Raw genomic sequence first — 22,362 nt, 5'->3', positions numbered from 1 at the left:
ATACTTCATGTCACATGCAAACCACACGTCCACGTCTACGCCATGTCTGGAAACCTGCAGAGACTGCAGAGGTGGAGAAGATGCCTACCATGGTGTTGGTGTGCTTTTCTATGTGGAGGTGGAGGGGCCACGTGTCTACTTTGTACATTCATACATACAAATCATCCACCCATCCATTATCCGAACTGCTCATCCTGCTCTCAGGGTCGCGGGGATGCTGGAGCCTATCCCAGCAGTCATTGGGCGGTACACCTAGGGACAATGTAGTACGGCCGATGCACCTGGCCTACATGTCTTTGGATTGTGGGAGGAAACCGGAGCCCCCGGAGGAAACCCATGCAGACACGGGGAGAACATGCAAACTCCACACACAGGACAACCCGGACGACCCCCCCAAGGTTGGACTACCCCGGGGCTTGAACCCAGGACCTTCTTGCTGTGAGGCAACGGTGCTAACCACTGCACCACCGTGCCGCCACAAACCAGTCATAGTGTGTTAAAATGGACTCGTGAAGCTCGTGTCAGTGTGTGGAAAGTCAGCGTTTCACAGTCACAAAATGTTGTCTTGTAAAAACAAATACTTAAAGAAAAATAAAACAAAAATTGGCACGAGAGGCATTGTATATTTATTAATATATGTACAGTAACTATACCATCAGAGTTGATATATTGACAAAGTCAAAGTATGAATATTGGCCCCGGCTTGTTTAAGACGTGTCTTCATGTACTGTTTTGTCACGCATCTCATTAAGTCCATTAATTTAACGTCATCGTTATTCTTCATTAATCATCTTTAAAGTGTATCTGAGGCACACAGGAAAAAACATGAACAAATTTAGCATAAAAAAATCAACAGAACAAATACTTTAAAATCAAAACCTATATGTGGGTGTACACATTTATAAAAACAATAAGTCCTTGTGAAGGTTTTTTTTTTTTCGCCCTGTAGAAAACAGCGATGTTTTCCTCAGACGATCATTATCAGTCCATCCTGCAGTCATCTTTCAACGTCAGCGTGTTCCCTCTCCCCCTCCCTCATCCTCCCTCTGCCTCGCTCACTCCGTTCCTCTGACACTGAGATTCAAGTCTAACACATACAGTTAGTCTGAAATGCATTCTGGGATTTACCATGGACAAAGACAAAGTTGTCCAAAAGTGTTTTTCCCCTGTGGATACGTGTGTGACTACATGTGTGACTATGTGTGTGACTACATGTGTGACATGTGTGACTACATGTGTGACTATATGGAGAGGCGTCTTTCAGAAAGGCGTGTAGCGTGTGTGAGAATAAGAGTGTACTGGTGTTAAAGTGTGTCCGGGTTGTGTGTCGGCTGGCGTCGTCGTGTTTTTCGTCTGAACAGCTCTAGATCCTACTCTGTTGGGTCACGATTTGAATGGAACGGATGGCTGTGCAGGGGACGGCAGCCTGCTCGTGGTGCATGTACATCAGCTGTGGGTCGGGAGGGCGTGGATGTGTTTCCCAGGTACACTGTTTTTTCTTTGTGTAAACTCACCGGTAACGCTTTACATTAGGTGCGTGTCATAAGTGTCAGGTAGTAGGTAACAAGGCCCATAAGTCCTTATACAATGTTTATGAACGTTATTATGCGTTAAGACAATGTAAGTGTTAATAACGGCATCATAAACACGTTTTGGCCACTAGGTAGCGCCTGCAAAATATGCAAAAGTTGCTTTTCAGACTCATCTTAGGTTGTAAATCCAATCTGCATAAAGCTTTGCAGGTAGCATGTCAGGACCCTCATGATTAAAAGAATTTTGAGGATCCACAACATGTAAAAGTTAGGATTTATAAGGGCCTTATTACCTTCTGACTAATGCTTATTATAGTCTTATTAACACATCATCCATCCATCCATTATCCAAACCACTTATCCTGCTCAAGGTCGTGGGGATGCTGGAGCCTATCCCAGCAGTCAACACATAATGTTAACAACATTGTCTTAGGACTTATAAGGGCTTTATTACTTATTAACTGACACTTATTACATGCACTTAATGTGAAGCATGACCAACTCACCTACTTCTCGTCTCGTATGTTATGTACAATACAATACTTTAGTTCATATGTGTATATCTTATGTACAGTGTGAATACAGTGTGCAAACTAGGTGTCCCAAAGTATAAATAGCGGGTGTGGTTGTGAGTCTGTCCGTGATGTGTCTTGTTTTTGCCAGTGGCTCACAAAACTCGTCAGTTCCAAATCTTAAGGAAGCTATCCCAGGACCCAGTGGACACTGCCATACCATCGTCTGTCACACCTAAACAGCTCACGCGATTGTCATGGCCAGCGAGAACTCCTGCCAAAAAGAAAGACGACAAACATCTCATGAAGACTGTTGCATTAGACTTCATTAAAACCACACAGTGGACTTCACCAATCTTCATAATTCATGAATCCATGCAAAAGTATTCTCTATGTGCTCCTCGTATCATTTTGAAGTAAAATAAAACCTGTGGGAACTCACTGGTTTATAGCCTCAGTCAAATATATTTTATAAGGTACTTGTGGTGGGAAAACCCAATACTGTTCATTATTTTGAAAAGAAGAATGGTATGGAATGGTATTATCAGGATATCCCCCAGCCCACAACCTTAAATAGTTAGATAATATAAATATATATTATAAATATGCTTAGCACAAAAAGTAAGGAAATTTGTGTTTGGTGGATTATTTCTTTGCTGTAACAATGCTTCTTGGCAATAAATCTTATACCGCTGGAAAGCCTGTTTATTTCCCTTTTAAATGGTGCCACATTTGTAAGGAACATGCATTTGTGGGATGAGCAGCAGAGATGAGTATGTGGGTTGCGTGCGTGATTTTTTTTCGTACTCATTTTCGAGCGCGTTATTATTTTCCCCACCTGGATTCCGGGAAGACCCGCCCCTATTCTATCTCTGATTGGCTAACTCTATCCCTAACCCCACCCTAACCCTAACCTTAACCAACCTAACCAACGGAGGCAACGAGTACTAGCCAATCAGAGGCAGAGTTCCCGGAAAACGGGTACAAAAAAAAAATCTTCTCTGCCAATGCCTTACAGCTTATTTTGCTGTTGCTATTGACTCTTGTTTTGAGCTTCTGGTACCCCAGGTGCTGACAATCAGGTGCCTGATATAAGATTTATTGCCAAGAAGCATTGTTACAACAAAGAAATAATCAACCAAACACAAATTTCCTTACTTTTTGTGCTAAGTTTAGATAGGTAATATAAATATATATTATAAATACATAGATAACAGATAGATAAACCCAGTCACTGAGGATGCACAGGCCAGTACATTCTTAGTGCCGGTGCCAAGCCTGGATAAATGGGGAGGGTTGTGTCAGGAAGGGCATCCGGCGTAAAATCTTTGCCAAATCAAATACGCGGAACATAAATCAGATTTCTATACTGGATCGGTCAAGGCCGGGTTACCAACAACCACCACCGGTACTGCTGGCCAGCGGGGTGCCGGTGGAAACTATGCTACTGTTGGGCGAAGGAGAAGGAGAAAGGAAGGCATGTCCAGAGGCAGCGGGAGAGGAGGAAGGGTAGGGGTGTGGAGGTGACAGTCGGAACTTTGAATGTTGGCACTATGACTGGTAAAGGGAGAGAGCTGGCTGATATGATGGAGAGAAGAAAGGTAGGCATACTGTGTGTGCAAGAGACCAGGTGGAAGGGGAATAAGGCCAGGAGCATCAGAGGTGAGTTCAAACTCTTCTACCATGGTGCGAATGGGAGGAGAAATTGGGTAGGGGTGACTCTTAAGGAAGAGTATGTCAAGAGTTTGCTGGAAAGAAGAGTGTCAGACAGAGTGATGAGTATGAAGCTGGAAATTAAAGGTGTGTTGATGAATGTTGTCAGCAAATATGCCCCACAAGTTGGGTGTGAGATGGAAGAGAAAGAATAATTCTGGAGTGAGTTGGATGATGTGGTGGAGAGGGTACCCAAGGAGGAGAGAGTGGTGATGGAGCGGACTTCAATGGTCATGTTGGTGAAGGGAACAGAGGTGATGAGGAGGTGATGGTTAGGTACGGAGTCAAGGAGAGAAATACGGAAGGACAGATGGTGGTGGATTTTGCAAAAAGGATGGAAATGGCTGTGGTGAACACATATTTCAAGAAGAGGGGAGAACATAGTGTGACGTACAAGAGTGGAGGAAAGTGCACACAGGTGGACTATAGCTTATGTCGAAGGTGTGATCAGGAAGGGAATGGAGACTGCAAGGTGGTTACAGAGGAGAACGTAGCTAGGCAGCATCGGATAGTGGTCTGTAGGATGACTTTGGAGACCAAGAAGAGGAAGTGTGTGAAGGCAGAGCCAAGGATCAAATGGTGGAAGTGGAAGAAGGAAGACTGCTGTGTGGAGTTCAGGCAGGAGTTAAGACAGGCACTGGGTGGTAGTGAAGAGTTGCCAGATGGCTGGGCAACCACTGCAGAAATAGTGAGGGAGACAGCTAGGAAGGTACTTGGTGTGTCATCAGGACAGAGGAAGGAAGACAAGGAGACTTGGTGGTGGAATGAGGAGGTACAGCAAAGTATACAGAGGAAGAGGTTGGCAAAGAAGAAGTGGGATAGGGAGAGCGATGAAGAAAGTAGACAGGAGTACAAGGAGATGCAGCATAAAGTGAAGAGAGGGGTGGCAAAAACAAAGGGAAAGGCGTATGGTGAGTTGTATGAGAGGTTAGACACTAAGGAAGGAGAAAAGGACTTGTACCAATTGGCTAGACAGAGGGACCAAGCTGGGAAGGATGTGCAGCAGGTTAGGGTGATCAAGAATAGAGATGGAAATGTGCTGACAAGTGAGGAGAGTGTGCTGAGAGGGTGGAAGGAATACTTTGAGGGGCTGATGAATGAAGATAATGAGAGAGAGAAGGTTGGATGATGTGGGGATAGTGAATCAGGAACTGCGGTGGATTAGCAAGGAGGAAGTGAGGGCAGCTATGAAGGGGATGAAGAGTGGAAAGGCAGTTGGTCCTGATGACATACCTGTGGAGGCATGGAGATGTTTAGGAGAGATGGCAGTGGGGTTTTTAACTAGATTGTTTAACACAATCCTGGAAAGTGAGAGGATGCCTGAGGAGTGGAGAAGAAGCATACTGGTACCGATTTTCAAGAACAAGGGTGATGTGCAGAACTGTAGCAACTACAGAGGTATAAAGTTGATCAGCCACAGCATGAAGATATGGGAAAGAGTAATAGAAGCTAGGTAAAGAGGTGAGGTGATGGTTAGCAGCAGCAGTATGGTTTCATGCCACGAAAGAGCACTACAGATGCGACGTTTGCTTTGAGAATGTTGATAGAGAAGTATAGAAAAAGTCAAAAGGAGTTACACTGTGTCTTTGTAGATTTAGAGAAAGTATATGACAGGGTGCTGAGAGAGGAGGTGTGGTATTGTATGAGGAAGTCAGGAATGCAGAGAAGTATGTAGGAGCAGTGCAGAATATGTATGAGGGAAGTGTGACAGTGGTGAGGTGTGCGGTTGGAATGATAGATGGGTTCAAGGTGGAGGTGGGATTACATCAAGGATCGGCTCTGAGCCCTTTCTTGTTTGCAGTGGTGAAGGACAGGTTGACGAACGAGATCAGGCAGGAGTCTCTGTGGACTATGATGCTTGTGGATGACATTGTGATCTGTAGTGAGAGTAGGGTGCAGGTTGAGGACAACCTGGAGAGGTGGAGGTATGCACTGGAGAGAAGAGGAATGAAAGTCAGTAGGAGCAAGACGGAATACGTATGCGTGAATGAGAGGGAGGACAGTGGAATGGTGAGGATGTAAGGAGTAGAGGTGACGAAAGCATATGAGTTTAAATACTTGGGGTCAACTGTACAAAGTAACAGGGAGTGCAGAAGAGAGGGGAAGAAGAGAGTGCAGGCAGGGTGGAGTGGGTGGAGAAGAGTGTCAGGAGTGATTTGTGACAGAAGGGTACCAGCAAGAGTTAAAGGGAAGGTTTAGAAGACGGTAGTGAGACTAGCTATGTTGTATGATTTGGAGACAGTGGCACTGACAAAAAGACAGGAGGCGGGGCTGGAGGTGGCAGAGTTGAAGATGATAAGATTTTCACTGGGGGTGATGAAGAAGGACAGGATTAGGAACGATTATATTAGAGGGACAGCTCAGGTTGGATGGTTTGGAGACAAAGCAAGAGAGGCAAGATTGAGATGGTTTGGACATGTGTGGAGGAGAGATGCTGGGTATATTGGGACAAGGATGCTGAATATGGAGCTGCCAGGGAAGAGTAGAAGAGGGGCCAAACAGGAGGTTTATGGATGTGAGAGAGGACATGCAGGTGGCTGGTGTGACAGAGGAAGATGCAGAGGATAAAAAGAAATGGAAGTGGATGATCCGCTGTGGCGACCCCTAATGGGAGCAGCTGAAAGTAGTAGCAGTAGTAGATGGAGTGTAAAGCTATTTATTTAGGACAATAAATAGATAGATAATATAGATATATATTATGGATGGATAGATCATATAAATATATATTATAGAGGGCTAGTTAATATGGGTTACAGCCATGGAGACTGAGCTGGGCAGGAAGATGGAGACCGTGGCTGCTGAATGTCACAGCAGTCTCCATCCACCTTCTGTTGATGATGCTTTCCTTCAGGCTTGACATGACAGACCCAGCACACTTCCTGGAACAAATTTTACTTTGGTTTTTGTATGAAAATCAAACGGTTCCAGACTCAGACAGACCCGGGCACATCATTTTAGTCCCTTTAAATATTTCCAGACGGATAGTTATGTTACATAACAGTTTTTTTTATTAGCTGGCATCAAGTCATTCACCAAGGCATAACACCAAATTCCCTTGTTCCTGAATAAACCACTGCAGGTGACTGATTACTCATAACCATAGTAGTTTATTGTTGGGTTTGTTTTTGTGTAAATTGTTTTTTGTTTAATTCTGTGTCAGAGCAGGAGAAATGTTCCATGTAGAACATTATCAATGTTGATTTCAGGTATTTCAGATCAAGGATTTAAATAAAGTGCTCAGGGTACCGTAAGCACTGTTCGTCTGCTTTACATTACTTTTCCTTTTTTTCCCCTTTTTCTCCCCAATTGTACCTGTCCAATTACCCCACTCTTATGAGCCATCCTGGTCGCTGCTCCACCCCCTCTGCCAATCCAGGGAGGGCTGCAGACTACCACATGCCTACTCCGATACATGTGGAGTTGCCAGCCGCTTCTTTTCACCTGACAGTGAGGAGTTCACCAGGGGGACTTTGCGTGTGGGAGGATCACGCTATTCCCCCCCTCACCCCCGAACAGGCGCCCTGACCGACCAGAGGAAGCACTAGTGCAATGACCAGGTCATAAAGTATTGTGATGCTGATTCTGATATACCCACATCTGGCTTCCCACCCGCAGACACAGTCAACTGTGTCTGTAGGGACACCCGACCAAGCCGAAGGTAACATGGGGATTCAAACTGACGATTCCCATGTTGGTAGGCAACGGAATAGACCGCCACGCCACCCGGATGCCAGTTTGTCTGCTTTACAAAATGATCTTGAAGTACTGGCCCAAGTCTACCTAAAATATATTACTTCTCGTTCCCATTCCACCGACCTGGCCGATCTCCTTTCATGGCGTCCCAGATGTTGCAGTTGAAGTCGTCATAGCCGGCCAGTAACAGGCGTCCAGAGCGGGAGAAAGCCACAGACGTGATGCCACAGATGATGTTGTCATGGGAGTAGTTGCTGAGCTCCTGGTCAGCACGCAGATCAAACAGCCTGCAGGTGGCGTCATCAGAGCCTGTGGCGAAGGCGCTGCCATTCGGAAAGAACTGAGGGGGAGAAGAAGTGAGCAAACGGATTGAATAAGAAAATTCTCACCAATCAGGATTATTTGTATGAAATCAGATATCAGGATAAGCACTAAAAGACACTGTGATGTTCACTGCATTTTGAATAGGAAAACACCCCAAAACTTCTTCACTTTGTGGTTGTCCCTCATGGGATCTGAGAGTTTACATTTTGGAAAATGTCTCTGCCAATGCCAGAAAGTATGAAACAGATGGAGTTTAAGATGTCATCAAAAAAAAAAAATCACATGGCAGCTGCACTGTTACAGGATATGTCACATGTTAATCTTAAAGTGACTAACACATCTTACAGTTTATACATGTTGAGGAGGAAGGACAGTGATGGTGGTGTCCACGCATAAAGGATATAAAGGGGTGTAGATGTAGAGGACAGTGATGGTGGTGTCCATGTATAAAGGATATAAAGGGGTGTAGATGTCTTTATGGGTCTAACAGGCTGACGATGCCTCCATGTTAAGCTATTCGAGGAGGGTTGCTCCTTTCCCCCAGATGTAAGGAAATGCAGTGATTTTCTGGTGAAAAGCAGGTGTGTGAAGCGTCTCATTTCTACGTTATCATGAGGATGATCAGCTCTACCATCTTAGACCCACACCAATGTATCTTCACCAGAAAGAGTGTAAAAAAATATGTTCCCACCTCTTTAACACTAAACTCAAATACATATCTATATAGATATATATAGATATATATAGATATAGATATACCTCATTTGGTTTTTAAACGACCAAGGCGGTCATTTTGGCGGTTTTGGATTTTCAAAGTTTAATAACTTTGTGAGAAAAAAAAAAAAAGATACAGACCTGCTGCTCCCTAAATGCTCCTAAAATTGCATATATTTGCATCAAAATTAGTTTTAGATAAATTGCACAAAAAAGTTATGGTAAGATCTACCGAAAACGACCATGAGCAGTCAAAATGACCACACGTAATTTGCACGTCATCGTGTGCGTCATGTCACTATTTATGGCGTGTGTTGGTTGCATCATATCCTTCACAATGTTCAGTTCTTATTTACATGTCACGTTTTACAGGCCTTGTTACGTTGTTAGATTAGCAATATGTGTTTTCCGTTTTGTTTTTCATATAATATTTTCACTTTTTCAATTTTGTTCGAACATGTCTCTCTGAAATTTAAATTGTTTAACCTTCAGATTAATAATAATAAAATTATAATATATAATTATTTATTATAAATGAACTACAATATATAATTATAATATATAATTAATCAATTATAATAATTAATTGTAAATTATGATTATAAATTAATGATATAATCATAATATATAATTAATTATAACATATACCGATAACATAATTAATTATAATATATAATCATTATAATATATAATTATAATAACATTAAACTTTAAATTGTTTAAATTTATTATGGTTAAAATGCTAATTTTGGTGTCAGTTGTTTCTTAACAGACATCCTAACATATGCTACTGACATTAATATCTCAGTTGGGTATTTACATTGACAGGATATAGAGTTTAAAAACCGACCGTCATGTTGGCTGGTCGTTTCAGGTAGGACTGAATCCCGGTCATTCTAGTGTTAATCATCCTTAAACTCAGCCTCTTAATCATCTTCAGTTTTAGTTTTCAACTCTTTGTGACACAAAATAGATTAGAGCAAAGATTATTTGTTTAATATCTTTTCAAGCAAGTTGTGTGTGTTGGAGAATACTGATCCAACATCCCGGCATGACAGCAACACTGACGTCATTCCCAGGTTGGTTTTAGTGTGAGGTCTCTGCAGCCTTGTCCTGGGCACACTCACACACACGGCGTTGATGTCGGACTCGTGGCCTGTGAAGGTCTGCCGGCACATGCTGTCCCTGATGTCCCACAGCTTGACCGAGGCGTCACAGGCTCCCGACACAAAGGTGCGGGAGTCAGGGGACAGCGACAGGCTCATGACATCGCCACTGTGGCCCGAGAACACCGTGGTCTGCTGACTCGTCTCGATGTCCCATAATGCACTGGGGGAGAGAGACTCACGTTACACACTGACCCCTTATCCACTCAGAGGAGGTGTGTGCACTTGACAGTTCTGATAATACACAACCTCAGTTTTCCTGCTGGACAAACAGGACTCACCACGTCGTGTCTCCTGAACTGGTGATGATTTGATTGTCATCGATGAAACGGCAACAGGACAGGTAACCTTTGTGGGTTAAAGAAAATACATGGAGGGATCACTACTTCATACAACTGTAGCAAAACTAAACTTCAAAGCTGCCAACACAGAGTAGCGTTATATTCACAGCCCATCCTCGTTGCAGTAGAGAAAGTTAAAATGAATACTTTACTGGAAACATTTTTACCTGACTGTGCAAAACTCTCCTCCCAAAGACTAATATAGACAATGTGGAATTCCAAGGATTTCAGGAATTCTCTATTTCACAAAAGTCAAACTCAGAGAGGCGTCTGGGCAGCGTAGCGGTCTATTCTGTTGCCTACCAACATGGAGGTCGCCAATTCGAATCCCCGTGTTACCTCCGGCTTGATCAGCCGTCCCTACAGACACTATTGGCCGTGTCTGCGGGTGGGAAGCCGGATGTGGGTATGTGTCCTGGTTGCTGCACTAGCGCCTCCTCTGGTCAATAGGGGCGCCTGTTCGGGGGAGGGGGGAATAGCATGATCCTCCCATGTGCTTCACCCCCCTGGTGAAACTCCTCACTGTCAGGTGAAAAGAAGCAGCTGGCGACTTCACATGTATCGGAGGAGGCATGTGGTAGTCTGCAGCCCTCCCCGGATCGGCAGAGCGGGTGGAGCAGCGACCGAGATGGCTCAGAAAATAAGGTAATTGGCCAAGTACAATTGGGGAGAAAAAAGGAGGGGGGGAATCAAACTCAGAACTGCACAGGCATTCATATGAGATTGTGCACTACAGTACTCTGTCAGAACAAAAGGAAAGCTGTAGCTAGCTGAAGAACACAGCCACAAAACCATGCCGCGCCAGCACAGCTCGCAGACCTGTTCAGAGCCGCTGTCTCTGCTCATTAAGACTGTGTTCGCCTGTGGATAATTAGCCATGTAAATGAAGTCTTCATTGTCTAGAGATTGATTTGGGACTGGAGACTTCCCATGGGACTCACCTTCATGTGGGCATGCAGCATTTTGCAGCAGTCCACATGCTCAGTACAAACGTCTCCGCTGGTGTAAGAGCATGACGTACAGTAAGGTTGAAAGATCCGACTAGAAGCGTGAGAAGTGTAAGGTCTCACCTGTGTGGCCAGGTAGTTCTCTGCTGACCCTGACGTTACCCTCGCGGGTCTTCAGACAGTAGATAGAGCAGATGTTGTCGAGACCTCCGCAGGCCACATAGTTTCCAGAGGGGGCGTATGCACAGGTCATCACCCAGGAGGAACGCAGGGGGATGGCGTGCATCTGACAGATAGTTTTCAGTGATCAAATTGAAGAATAATACCAATGGGTGACACAAGGTTCGAGGCAGAAAGGAGCCAACCCACATTCTCAACAAGAGTTCAGTAGCAGTCTGAAACTCTTTTGAGAGAGATCCTGAACAACAACACTGCAGCATGAAGGCTGTGATAGCATCCCTCACCCACATTACCACGAGAGAAGCTTTACACCAATCACTCTTTCACATCATAAAGTGGGCTGAATGTGACTCCTACAGTGACCCCCATGAGAGGATGTCATGATGACCCTTACCTTGTTAGTGGTGTAACTGTCCCAGATGATCAGCTTCCCATCTTGAGAGGCGCTGACTAGAAGTCTGTAGACACAGATTGTTAATTTCTTACACTATCAGTGCATTTCTAATCATCTGGGATAAACGCCAACATTATATCTCTGATTAAGTATGTATCATAGAGCTCTCATTTTCGGACACACCTAGGTCTTCAGCTGAGACTGGACATGTCTTAACGTGCATTATTGGAATTTGATGTGGCGAGTGTGTGATCAAAGGAACTTCAAATTTGCTTTTAGAGAAAATGCCTCAAAGCTCACATGTGTTAAAGGAGTAATTTCTGCTACCAAGGATGGTAGTCCTGTCCAGGTGAGTCTCTGCAAGCTCAACCCCATGTGTCCACTAGCTGCCATCACTACTGTCTTACAGTCACCTCCCCAGCTGCTGGCATTATATTGATAGCTTGACTCCATGCTGTTACGACCAAGTTGGAACTATCCATCCATCCATCCATCCATTATCCAAACCGCTTATCCTTACTCAGGGTCACGGGGATGCTGGAGCCTATCCCAGCAGTCATTGGGCAGCAGGCGGGCAGAGACCCTGGACAGGCTGCCAGTCCATCACAGGGCCGACGCACAAACACACACACCTAGCGGCAATTTAGTATGGCCAATTCACCTGACCTACATGTCTTTGGACTGTGGCAGGAAACCTGGAGCACCCAGAGGAAACCCACGCAGACACGGGGAGAACATGCAAACTCCACACAGAGGGCGACCCGGGACGACCCCCAAGGTTGGAGTACCCCGGAGCTCGAACCCAGGACCTTCTTGCTGTGAGGCAACCGTGCTAACCACTGCGCCACCGTGCCGCCCCAAGTTGGAACCATCAGCTTTAAAGTGCAGAAAATCAGTGATTTTAAATTATGCAGAAATTTTATAAATTATACATTTTGTTTAAGTTATTCCCTTTCAGGGTACCCAGAATATCACTAAAAGCTAATTTTGGAATCCAGCAATATCCACAGATAGGACAGTCATCGTTACATGTCTGTAGCAACCAAGTGGTGATTCTGAACTGGTTTGATCACCTGGGGACCAACTGGTTTGATCATTGTGACCAGACCCACGATACTCTCCATCCTGATTAGGACTTTTATTGTGGCAGTTTGCATCCATAATTAAGAAATAGGGCCAAAACCTCCAATAATGTGTTGCCATCTACATTATCTGAGTTCAGTATATTTGCTATTAATTTAGTCAAATCGTAAAGCTGAGGTTTGTATTTTTTGTTTTTGAGATACACAACACCAACAGACTAAAATAGACAATCAGTAGTAAAACTCAATCACAATCAAATGTTTATGTAAAAAAGGGAGAAACTCCCTGATGGGATGGTGTTGCCTCACCTTGAGTCTGATCCCCAGTGCATGGCATAAATCTTAGCAAGGTGGCCACGGAGGGTGCGTCTGGTACGCATCTGAATCCGCCCTACGGGATCCAGACCTGCAGTTATCTGGGCCAAATAGTGACACGTTCATATATTAATTTCACTTACATCCGCCCTTTGCATTGATTAGTTACGTGCAGTGGGCAGTTATACATTAGGATAGTCATCACCAACTTCTGACAGGGGATCGTTATGATGGCTATGTAACAACACCACTACAAATAAAAAACAGGCCTTCATACATGGCACGGGACGCATCTTAGTTGTAAAAGTTGGTGAAAAGTTATAAAATTCGGAAAAGGGCATGGGAGTGGCAGGTTACTTCACTCCGAATTTGAAGAGTGTATGTATGTAGTGGAATTGAGCTCCTATGATGGAGACGATGAAGTGGGTCAACAGTGGTTGTGAGTTGAGGACCCAAAGTTTTTGCCCAACCCCCTGCCAAACTGTGTGTTACATCATCAGAAGCAGCTCGTCTAACAGTCCAGAATAACAGCAACTATAAAAGGTTCATTTATCCATGCACTTTCAAGTTAAGTAGGTGTTTTGTTATTTCCATTAAGTTTGGCATTGGTTAAAAAGCGGAAATAGTCTCCATCCACCTGGGTGAGACCAGCGGGCTGCCTGTTGGTCACCACTCATCAACATCATTCAATATCAGCAGCAGTAACCAAGATGGACATGATCATTAACTAATTGTCCTAAATAAATAGCTTTACACTCCATCTACTACTACTACTACTTTCAGCTGCTCCTGTTAGGGGTCACCACAGCGAATCGTCTGTTTCCATTTCTTCCTGTCCTCTGCATCTTCCTCTGTCACATCAGCCACCTGCATATCCTCCCTCACCACATCACCACATCCTCTTTGGCCTTCCTCTTCTCCTCTTCCCTGGCAGCTCCATATTCAGCATCCTTCTCCCAATATACCCAGCATCTCTCCTCCACACATGTCCAAACCATCTCAATCTTGTCTCTCTTGCTTTGTCTCCAAACCATCCAACCTGAACTGTCCCTCTAATATACCCGTTCCTAATCCTTTCCTTCTTCGTCACTCCCAGTGAAAATCTTAGCATCTTCAACTCTGCCACCTCCAGCTCCTCCTCCTGTCTTTTCATCAGTGCCACTGTCTCCAAACCATATAACATAGCTGGTCTCACAACCATCTTGTAAACCTTCCCTTTTAACTCTTGCTGGTACCCTTCTGTCGCACTCACTCCTGACACTCTTCTCCACCCACTCCACCTGCCTGAACTCTCTTCTTCACCTCTCTTCTTACTTTGTAGAGTTGACCCCAAGTATTAAACTCATACACCTTCGTCACCTCTACTCCTTACATCCTCACCATCCCACTGTCCTCCCTCTCATTCACACATATGTATTCCGTCCTCCTCCTACTGACTTTCATTCCTCTTCTCTCCAGTGCATACCTCCACCTCTCCAGGCTCTCCTCAACCTGCACCCTACTCTCGCTACAGATCACAATGTCATCTGCAAACATGATAGTCCACGGAGACTCCTGCCTGATCTCGTATGTCAACCTGTCCATCACCACTGCAAACAAGAAAGGGCTCAGAGCCGATCCTTGATGTAATCCCACCTCCACCTTGAACCCATCTGTCATTCCAACCACACACCTCACCCTTGTCACACTTCCCTCATACATATCCTGCACCACTCCTCCATACTTCTTTGCAACTCCTGACTTCCTCATACAATACCACACCTCCTCTCTCGGCACCCTGTCAAATACTTTCTCTAAATCTACAAAGACACAATGTAACTCCTTCTGACCTTCTCTTTACTTCTCCATCAACATTCTCAAAGTAAACATCACATCTGTAATGCTCTTTCGTGGCATGAAACCATACATTCCATAATACTCCAAATAAGCAAATAAAGAAATGTGCAGATGAATGGATAGGCAGGTGGACTTACCTGGGTCAGAGTAGAATCCCCACATGCCTTCCTGGCATCCTAAAAGATGTTAACGATGAAAGAAACGGCACAATCAGTCATTTCTCAGTTTAAAGTCTTTTTTGCCTTTTGCAAACTGAAGAGGTTCTAGTCTCAGAGTCTCTTAACAAATGCCTTTAACGCAGCTGAAGAGAAAGGAGAAATCTTTTGAGGCATAAAATAAAATTAGTGCTATACTACCAGGGTTGGTAATCCATTTGAACAAGAGTACCACAACTTTCTAAAGTCTAGGATGCTCGTCTCACTGCTACTTGATCAATTTACTCCATCTCCTCCTTAAGAATCTTCCCCTGCTTTTACCTAACAGTCACTTTTATTGGCAACATCATGAAAAGTGCAAAAATACAAAATTTATTTTGTAAAATATACAGGCACTTCAGCAAGTTTGTAGACAAGTTCTTTTACTTCGAGTTCAATAAACTGTAACCTTAAACAACATAAATCTTATTTGAATTAAAAACAGAATAACTTCTCTTTCCACATCTCTGCCATCGTTCCTGCTGAAGATCCCAGCAGGGACTCACCACTGTCATCATTCCTGCTGAAGGTACGATGAAGGTGGTGAGTCCCACCAGAGACTCCAAACGAATTCACACTTACTCTTATCTGGTTCCTAAGTTGTTCGGCCTCTTGACGAAGCTGCTCCAACTCGCTCATTTTGGAGTTGTCCCGGGCCTGTCAGGAGACAGACAGCATTTTAAAATGACTGACTTTGTACTTTACACACGGCATACAGTATGTGTGCCCGTTGAAAAAGTCCCATCTAGTCTATCATATAAATTGAGTTTTTTAAATATCCACAGGGAACCACTTTTGTCAAAGGGAATCAATAAGGCAAAAAATTAATGTAATTTATTTAAAATACTACTTGACCCAGGCCTGGGGGGGAAATAATCTCTGGATTAAGCGAACTCACACAGCGCGGAAGGCCTTTAATCTGCTAACTACAGCCCAGCCATGCCCGCTGTACTGAGCAGAATAATCTGTAATGAAGACTGAACTGCTGTGCAGCTGGATGCACTGTCATCAGGCAACACTTATTGGATTAATTATCCCCATCACACCAAGGAACCCGTCATATTGCTCAGATTCTGTGTGTGTGTGTGTGTGTGTGTGTGTGTGTGTGTGTGTGTGTGTGTGTGTGTGTCAGATGGAATATCATGCTATGCTGCCACGGTCACCTGCCCATCCTCTCAACTCCACCCCACCCCTGCTCATCTGCTGTGATTTGAGGAAAAGCACTATGGCATAACGGATTAATCCATGACGGCAGAGCTAAACACAGGTGTAAACATGCCCATCAGCATTTCAAATCTGATTTTTTTTTCTAAAATAACTACACACCATCTAGATGCATCTTTTAAAGCCCAAGCATTGTTCTCACTATACAGTATTACTATCATATTCTTACTATACAGTATTACTATCATATTCTCACTATACAGTATTACCATCATGTTCTCAGTGGGAAACAACTGTCATTGTTCCCTGTGGAAATACAGTTGCACATTCAAACTATGGCTATCCCGAAAAAGGCAATTTATTTGCATTTGTGGAGCTATTCAAATTAGCATGATAACACTACACAGGGAGCTGCACGTCAGATTTGCATGAGCGTCCCTGCCACTACTGTTTGACTGCATGGAGCAGTTCTGCACCAGGAAACATACAAAGTGTACAACTAGGCATAAGCTTTCAACTCACCAAAAAGGCAATATGCATACAGTACAGACCACAAGGGAGAGCAATTAGCCAAGTCACTGTTCCCTGGGGGAACCTGCGACTAGATGGATCACACAGCACTAATGGAAAGCAGCAGGGTTACAGTACATCACTGGTCTCCAGTCTCCTGGCAGAGCTGTTAATTTAGCCAATGAGGCACTGGGGTGGGGGGTGGAGGATGCAGTGGAAAGTGAACACAGGGCACCAACATCCAGAAAGATGATCAGAAGCATCTTCTGGTTGCTCGTGAATCAACACTAAAGGGTTGGTATATGAAGCCCTGGCAAATTCAACATAAGTGCATAACAAAACCAACGCACAGGGTATGAGGGTGGCTGTTGCTGCTGAGGATGAAGACGTGTGTGTGTGTGTGTGTGTGTGTGTGTGTGTGTGTGTGTGTGTTAGAGAGGAAGACAGAGCGAGCCAGAGGGAAAGAGACTGGGGATATGCTCAGACGAGGCCTCTGCTGAAGACCCTTTGGACAGACTTACATAGCACACATTTCAAAACAGTTTTATCTGTCCTCACTAATAATGAATATTTTTCTTTGTATTTACATCCCTCCTTTCATACAAATGTGTTGTTATGCGTGCCAGCCAGGCCTGGAAGCAGCGTGCATGTGGATGGAGGGATGGCTTTGTCATGGTGATGCTGATGGTCATGATGAGAAGGATGACACCAAGTGCAATAAACCATGTGTGCAGCGCCTTAACTCCATATGTTGCTATTACCACGCAAAAACATGTTATGACGTGCGTTCTCTATAACGCGACATTAGGGCAAATTATTCACATGTCACAGTGACTGACCCCACCCCTGGTGCATCTTGGACGGGACAAACTGAGCTGACGTTTAACGTTTGATAACTAGAGCCGCGAATTGCAAGGAGTGATGTGGCTGCACACACGCTCGCATCTTCATCTGAGGAAGATGAGAAGAGTTCGGGTGAAGGCGCAGCAGCTGTTTAACAGCAGACACCACCACCACCACCAGCAGCTGTTTAACAGCAGACACCACCACCAGCAGCAGCTGTTTAACAGCAGACACCACCACCAGCACCACCAGCAGCAGCAGTTCTGCACGGACCTGGTGGGAGCTGCGTGAGGATGAGAGCCACTTCCAAGTGGAGAGGCCATTTCACCGGGCTCCTTTTACTCGTATTGACCATTAAATTATCCGTCTTTCACTTAGAAATGGCAAACTGAGCCTTACGAACACAGGACGCAGCTTATACTGATCTGTAAGCAAGGCTGACGACAAGCCTCGTTTACGTTTGTCGGGGACACTAAGCCCCAAAATGCGGATGTAAATTCACGCCATCCAAATACAACGAGCCCCGACCAGGCCGTGACTGCTGGGCTCTTCATCATCATCATCATCATCATCACCACCACCACCATCATCATCATCATCCAGCCATCTTAACACCCAGCAGGCTTCCCTACAACTGTCACAGCATTTCATAATGGGTGGCTACCTGTTAATGCTTCCGACGGTTCGCTGGCTTATTGTCTCTCTGGCGTTAAAACGGGAAACAAGATGTCAGAACGCGTCCTTCCACGCCCTTTCAATTCATTAGGAGGAAATGCGGAGGAGATATTCCGGCGATCCACTTCGGTCCGTGTGTCACGAACACGCCGCTGTTCCGGTAAACGGTCCAAGCCCGTTATTAACGATCACCGTAGGCAGAGCGAGACTACCAGTAGCCCATCTCCCCGCTCCTCTGCGCCTCCTGGACCCGGGGAAACGTTGCTCGTCGTGCTGCCGTTTCCTCTTCCGACCGACGGTGGGGTTTTTTTTTTTTTGGTTTTGTTTTTTCACGCCAGAGAACTTGGCGAAAACATCTTCATCTGTCTGATCTGGAAACGATCCTTCACTTCGAGCGCACGTCAAATGACAGGCGCGAGATCCTGCGATGGTTAAATACGATTCGGTCCGTTTCACTTAGATTCTCCTTATCGTGACGTTATCCCAGCTTCCTTCCTCTCTGTTAGCTCTTCCTCCTCGCTCGCTCTCTCTCTCGCGCCCCCCCTCCCCTCCCCTCCCCTCCCCTCCCCGCCCCGCCCCGCCCCTCACCGACGCTTCAGCGTGACTATCGCCTCCTCGTCCTTAATATGAATTACTGAAGAAATGACAAAGCCTTGCATAGAAATAATGCAACCAGAAAGCTGCTGGCAGCAGGAATCCCACCCGTCAGTGCCGCGGCGCGCGGCGCGGAAAAAAACGAGAACATGGAAAAAAAAAGAACAGCTTGGTTGTCATCTGCACGATTAGCGTGCGGGCTTTTTTTTTAATTTTATTTGTTTTTTTATGTTTTATAAGACCGTTTTTCACGTTAGATAACAACGCGGCGCCCGTGTGCAACAGGATCCCGAAAAGTGAGCCGCGCCCATCTCCGGATCTCCGGAGCTCTGGAGATCCGGAGCCCCGCCGCGGCCCCTCTGCCGCGGCGCGCCGTGTGGACGCACGCACGGTAGCAGCGCTTGGCAGGGTTTGGGAAGCCTTTTTAAAACCCGCTTCCCTCATGTAGCCCCCCGCAAATATCCCATATATCAGAAAGAAAAACGACCACAATAGTATTATTCAAGCGCTGTGGCCTCATGTAATAATCATCATACCTCGTAGGATAATCACTAGCATGTATCCTTATACCAATATTTTACTTTAATTCTTAATAAGGCTATAGCAGATTGGCTATTTCAGCTATGGAATTTGGGCAAAATTAAATCTCGTTATGACTCTAAATAAGACTATCTATCTATCTGTAGCCGGTCAAAGCTGACCTTTAGGGACCCCTGTATGTGTGCCGTCCACTTCCAGGTTAGGTGGAATTGGCAGCAGGTGTCTCTGCTGAAGTACAGCAGCCAGTGGTTATATCAGCTATGGCCTTCTCAGAAGTCAGTCAGGTATGCCCTATTGTTGAACAGATAGAGGGAATGGACCTGTCTTGGCCCTCTGACACAGAACAAGAGAAGGTATGGTCAGTATTGCTCCAACATGAATCCGTGTTTGCAACTTCTGAAGATGATCTGGGTTGTACTAGTCTCATTACGCATGATATACCTTGGTTAGATGATGTCCCCATCAGGCATAGGTATAGGCGGATACCCCCTTCTGACTATGACAAAGTTAAGGCCCATATTCATCAGTTGTTAGATGGCCAGGTCATCTGGGAGAGTAGTAGCCACTATGCCTCCCCTATCATCCTGGTTTGGAAGAAGGATGGGAGCCATCGCCTTTGTGAGGACTAAATGCTTCTTAATGGAAAGCCCTGAAAGGATATCTTCCTCCTTCCCCGTACTGAAGAGTCGCTAGATGCACTATCTGGGGCAAAGTGGTTCTCCACCATGGATCCGACCAGTGGCTACCACCAGGTCCCTGTGACAGAACAGGACAAGAAGGAAGCTGCATTTTGTACCCTCTTTGGCCTCTTTGAGTTTCAGAGGATGCCCTTTGGGATGCGCAATGCCCCCAGTACTTTCCAATGATTGATTGAGAGGATATTTGGGGACCAACATGGTCAATCACTGTTGTTCTAGATGACATTGTTGTTTTCTCCTTCACAGTAGACGAGCACATCAGCCATTTTGGCCTGCTTTTGAGTCACCTGCAGAAGGAGGGACTAAAAGCCAAACTCAAAGTACCACTTCTTTAAAGAAGAGATACAGCACCTGGGGCATGTGCTCTCTTCCACAGGGGTCTCCACAGATCCAAAGAACATTGCTGCAGTGGCTGACTGACTAACTTCATCAACCGTCTCTGAACTAAAGTCTTTCTTGGGCTTCACAAGTTATTAAAGGCAGTATGTGGACGGAATTGCAAAGCTGGCATCACCACTCCATTGACTCATGGCCAATCTAGTGGGGACAAAGAAGCAGCCAGCCGATGGATTGCCTCATGGGGGCCATGGACTGATCAGTGCCAGCAAAGGTTTGAGGGTGTTAAAGCAAAGCTTGTGTCCTCACCTGTGCTGGCCTATGCTAACTTCCATCTCCCCTTCATCTTAGAGGTGAATGCCAGACATGTGGGGTTGGGGGCTGTTCTCTCTCAGGAACAAGAAGGGAAAGTCAGGCCCATCGTATATGCCAGCCGCAGTCTGCACCCGGCTGAAAAGAACTACAGTTCACTGAGTGGCTGAGGATGAAATGGGTCATGACTGAGAAGTTTCGTGAATACCTACTGGGCCAAGACTGCAATGACTGGACCGACAACAACCCATTGAGCCATCTACAGACCACCAAGCTGGGTGCCATGGAAAAAACGCCAGGTGTCCCAGTTGGCCATGTTCAACTATACCATCCGTTACCGTCCGGTATGCACCAAGCGGAGTGCTGATGCCCTGTCCAGACAATTCAACCCATCTGGATCTACCAGCCCATGCTGGAATCCCGCTACCTGTGACTGTGCAGCAAGTGGCACATGAGATACTAGCTCCAACAGCAACCCAGGCAGTCATTTCTGCCCTTCCAGAATGGTCAAATGCTGACCTGGCTGCCTTACAGGCTGCTGATCCCTCTGTAGGTGCTCTCCTTTCTTTCTGGCAGGATCAACAAATGCCTGAGCGTATTGAGAAGCAAGGCCTTCCTCCTGAAACCCTGGGTCTATGGAGGCAATGGTATCATCTCATCCTAGAAGATGGGCTGCTTTACAGGGTATACAGGAGGCCTTATGGAGATAGCCAAGTCCACCAGTTGTTACTCCCAGACTGTCTGAAGGAAGAGGTTTTTCACCAATTACACCACAGCCATCGTCATCAGAGAACTGATCGCACCACTGAGCTGAACTGGCAGAGCTGCTACTGGCCAGGTATGGGGCAGAAGATCAAATGTTGGTGCCAACTGTGTGAAAGATGGAGTGTCTCCAAGGACACCCAGCCTTGGGTAAGGGCCCCTATGGGTCAATTGTCGGCATCCAAGCCCAACCAAGTCTTGGCTATTGATTTTACCTTCTTAGAGCCCACTAGGGATGAAAGGGGAAAAGTGCTGGTTTTAACCAATGTATTCTCCAAGTTCATGTAGTCCATTCCCACCTGTGACCAGAGAGCCTCGACTGTGGCGGAAATACTCATCAGGGAATGGTTCTATATGTATGGAGTTCCGGACAGACTCCAATTCCAACCAGGGCTGAAACTTTGAGAGTACCATTATGCAGCAGCTGTGTGCCATGTATGGCATAAAGAAATCCCATACAACTCCCTACCACCCACAAGGTAAGGAATGAGCAACGCGAGCAGTTTAACTGGACTTTACATAATTTACTCCGTACCTTACCTGTTGAGCAGAAACATCACTGGTCAGAGTATCTCCCACAGCTGCTGTTCAGCTACAACACGACACCCCACCAATCTACTGGTGCATCTCCGTTCCATTAGATGTTCAGTAGGGAACCTTAGCTTCCAGTAGATTTTCTGCTAGGCCGGTCAGTGGAACCTGCTGCCGGTGAAGTCTGTGAGTGGGTCTGAGAACATCAGCGATGGCTCCAGGTGGTGGTGGAGGGGGCCCGTGAAAGGATTAAGGCCACAGCAGCTCAGCGGAAATTTAGGGCAGAAAAACATGCCCAGGAGGAGATGTTGGCAGCTGGCTGGCTTGTCTACCTATGGGACCATTCCATCTGGGGAAGAAAAAAATTCCAAAATGCTTGTGCCCCTAAAATCCATCAGGTCGTTAGGCCCCCTCAGCAGGAGGCTGTGTTTACACAGACATACCACAAAAGGAC

The 22,362-nt window shown here is 45.5% G+C and overlaps 1 protein-coding gene across 1 annotated transcript; it reads right to left on the bottom strand.

Moving 5' to 3' along the window:
• Positions 1–352: 352 nt before the first annotated feature.
• Positions 353–18,646, bottom strand: gnb2 (guanine nucleotide binding protein (G protein), beta polypeptide 2). The gene is made up of 10 exons (XM_056284451.1): positions 18,125–18,646; positions 15,526–15,600; positions 14,887–14,925; positions 12,908–13,014; positions 11,517–11,580; positions 11,066–11,228; positions 9,936–10,002; positions 9,616–9,817; positions 7,574–7,790; positions 353–2,318 (listed from the first exon to the last, which is right to left on the bottom strand). Exons 2-10 carry the CDS (start codon positions 15,580–15,582, stop codon positions 2,212–2,214), a joined length of 1,023 nt encoding a protein of 340 aa, XP_056140426.1. The 5' UTR covers positions 15,583–15,600; positions 18,125–18,646; the 3' UTR covers positions 353–2,211.
• Positions 18,647–22,362: the final 3,716 nt, after the last annotated feature.

This window comes from Lampris incognitus, chromosome 8 (genome assembly GCF_029633865.1).
Source record: "Lampris incognitus isolate fLamInc1 chromosome 8, fLamInc1.hap2, whole genome shotgun sequence".
Taxonomy (NCBI): domain Eukaryota; kingdom Metazoa; phylum Chordata; class Actinopteri; order Lampriformes; family Lampridae; genus Lampris; species Lampris incognitus.
This window is presented reverse-complemented; position numbering and strand designations above follow the sequence as displayed.

Excerpts from the sequence above, each read along its gene's own strand:
- gnb2 (XM_056284451.1), bottom strand. The coding sequence starts at position 15,582 with ATGAGCGAGTTGGAGCAGCTTCGTCAAGAGGCCGAACAACTTAGGAAC. Across the intron at positions 13,015-14,886 it reads GGGATTCTACTCTGACCCAG|ATAACTGCAGGTCTGGATCC; the intron begins GTAAGTCCACCT and ends TATTTGGCCCAG. Across the intron at positions 11,581-12,907 it reads CACTGGGGATCAGACTCAAG|ACTTCTAGTCAGCGCCTCTC; the intron begins GTGAGGCAACAC and ends CTGTGTCTACAG.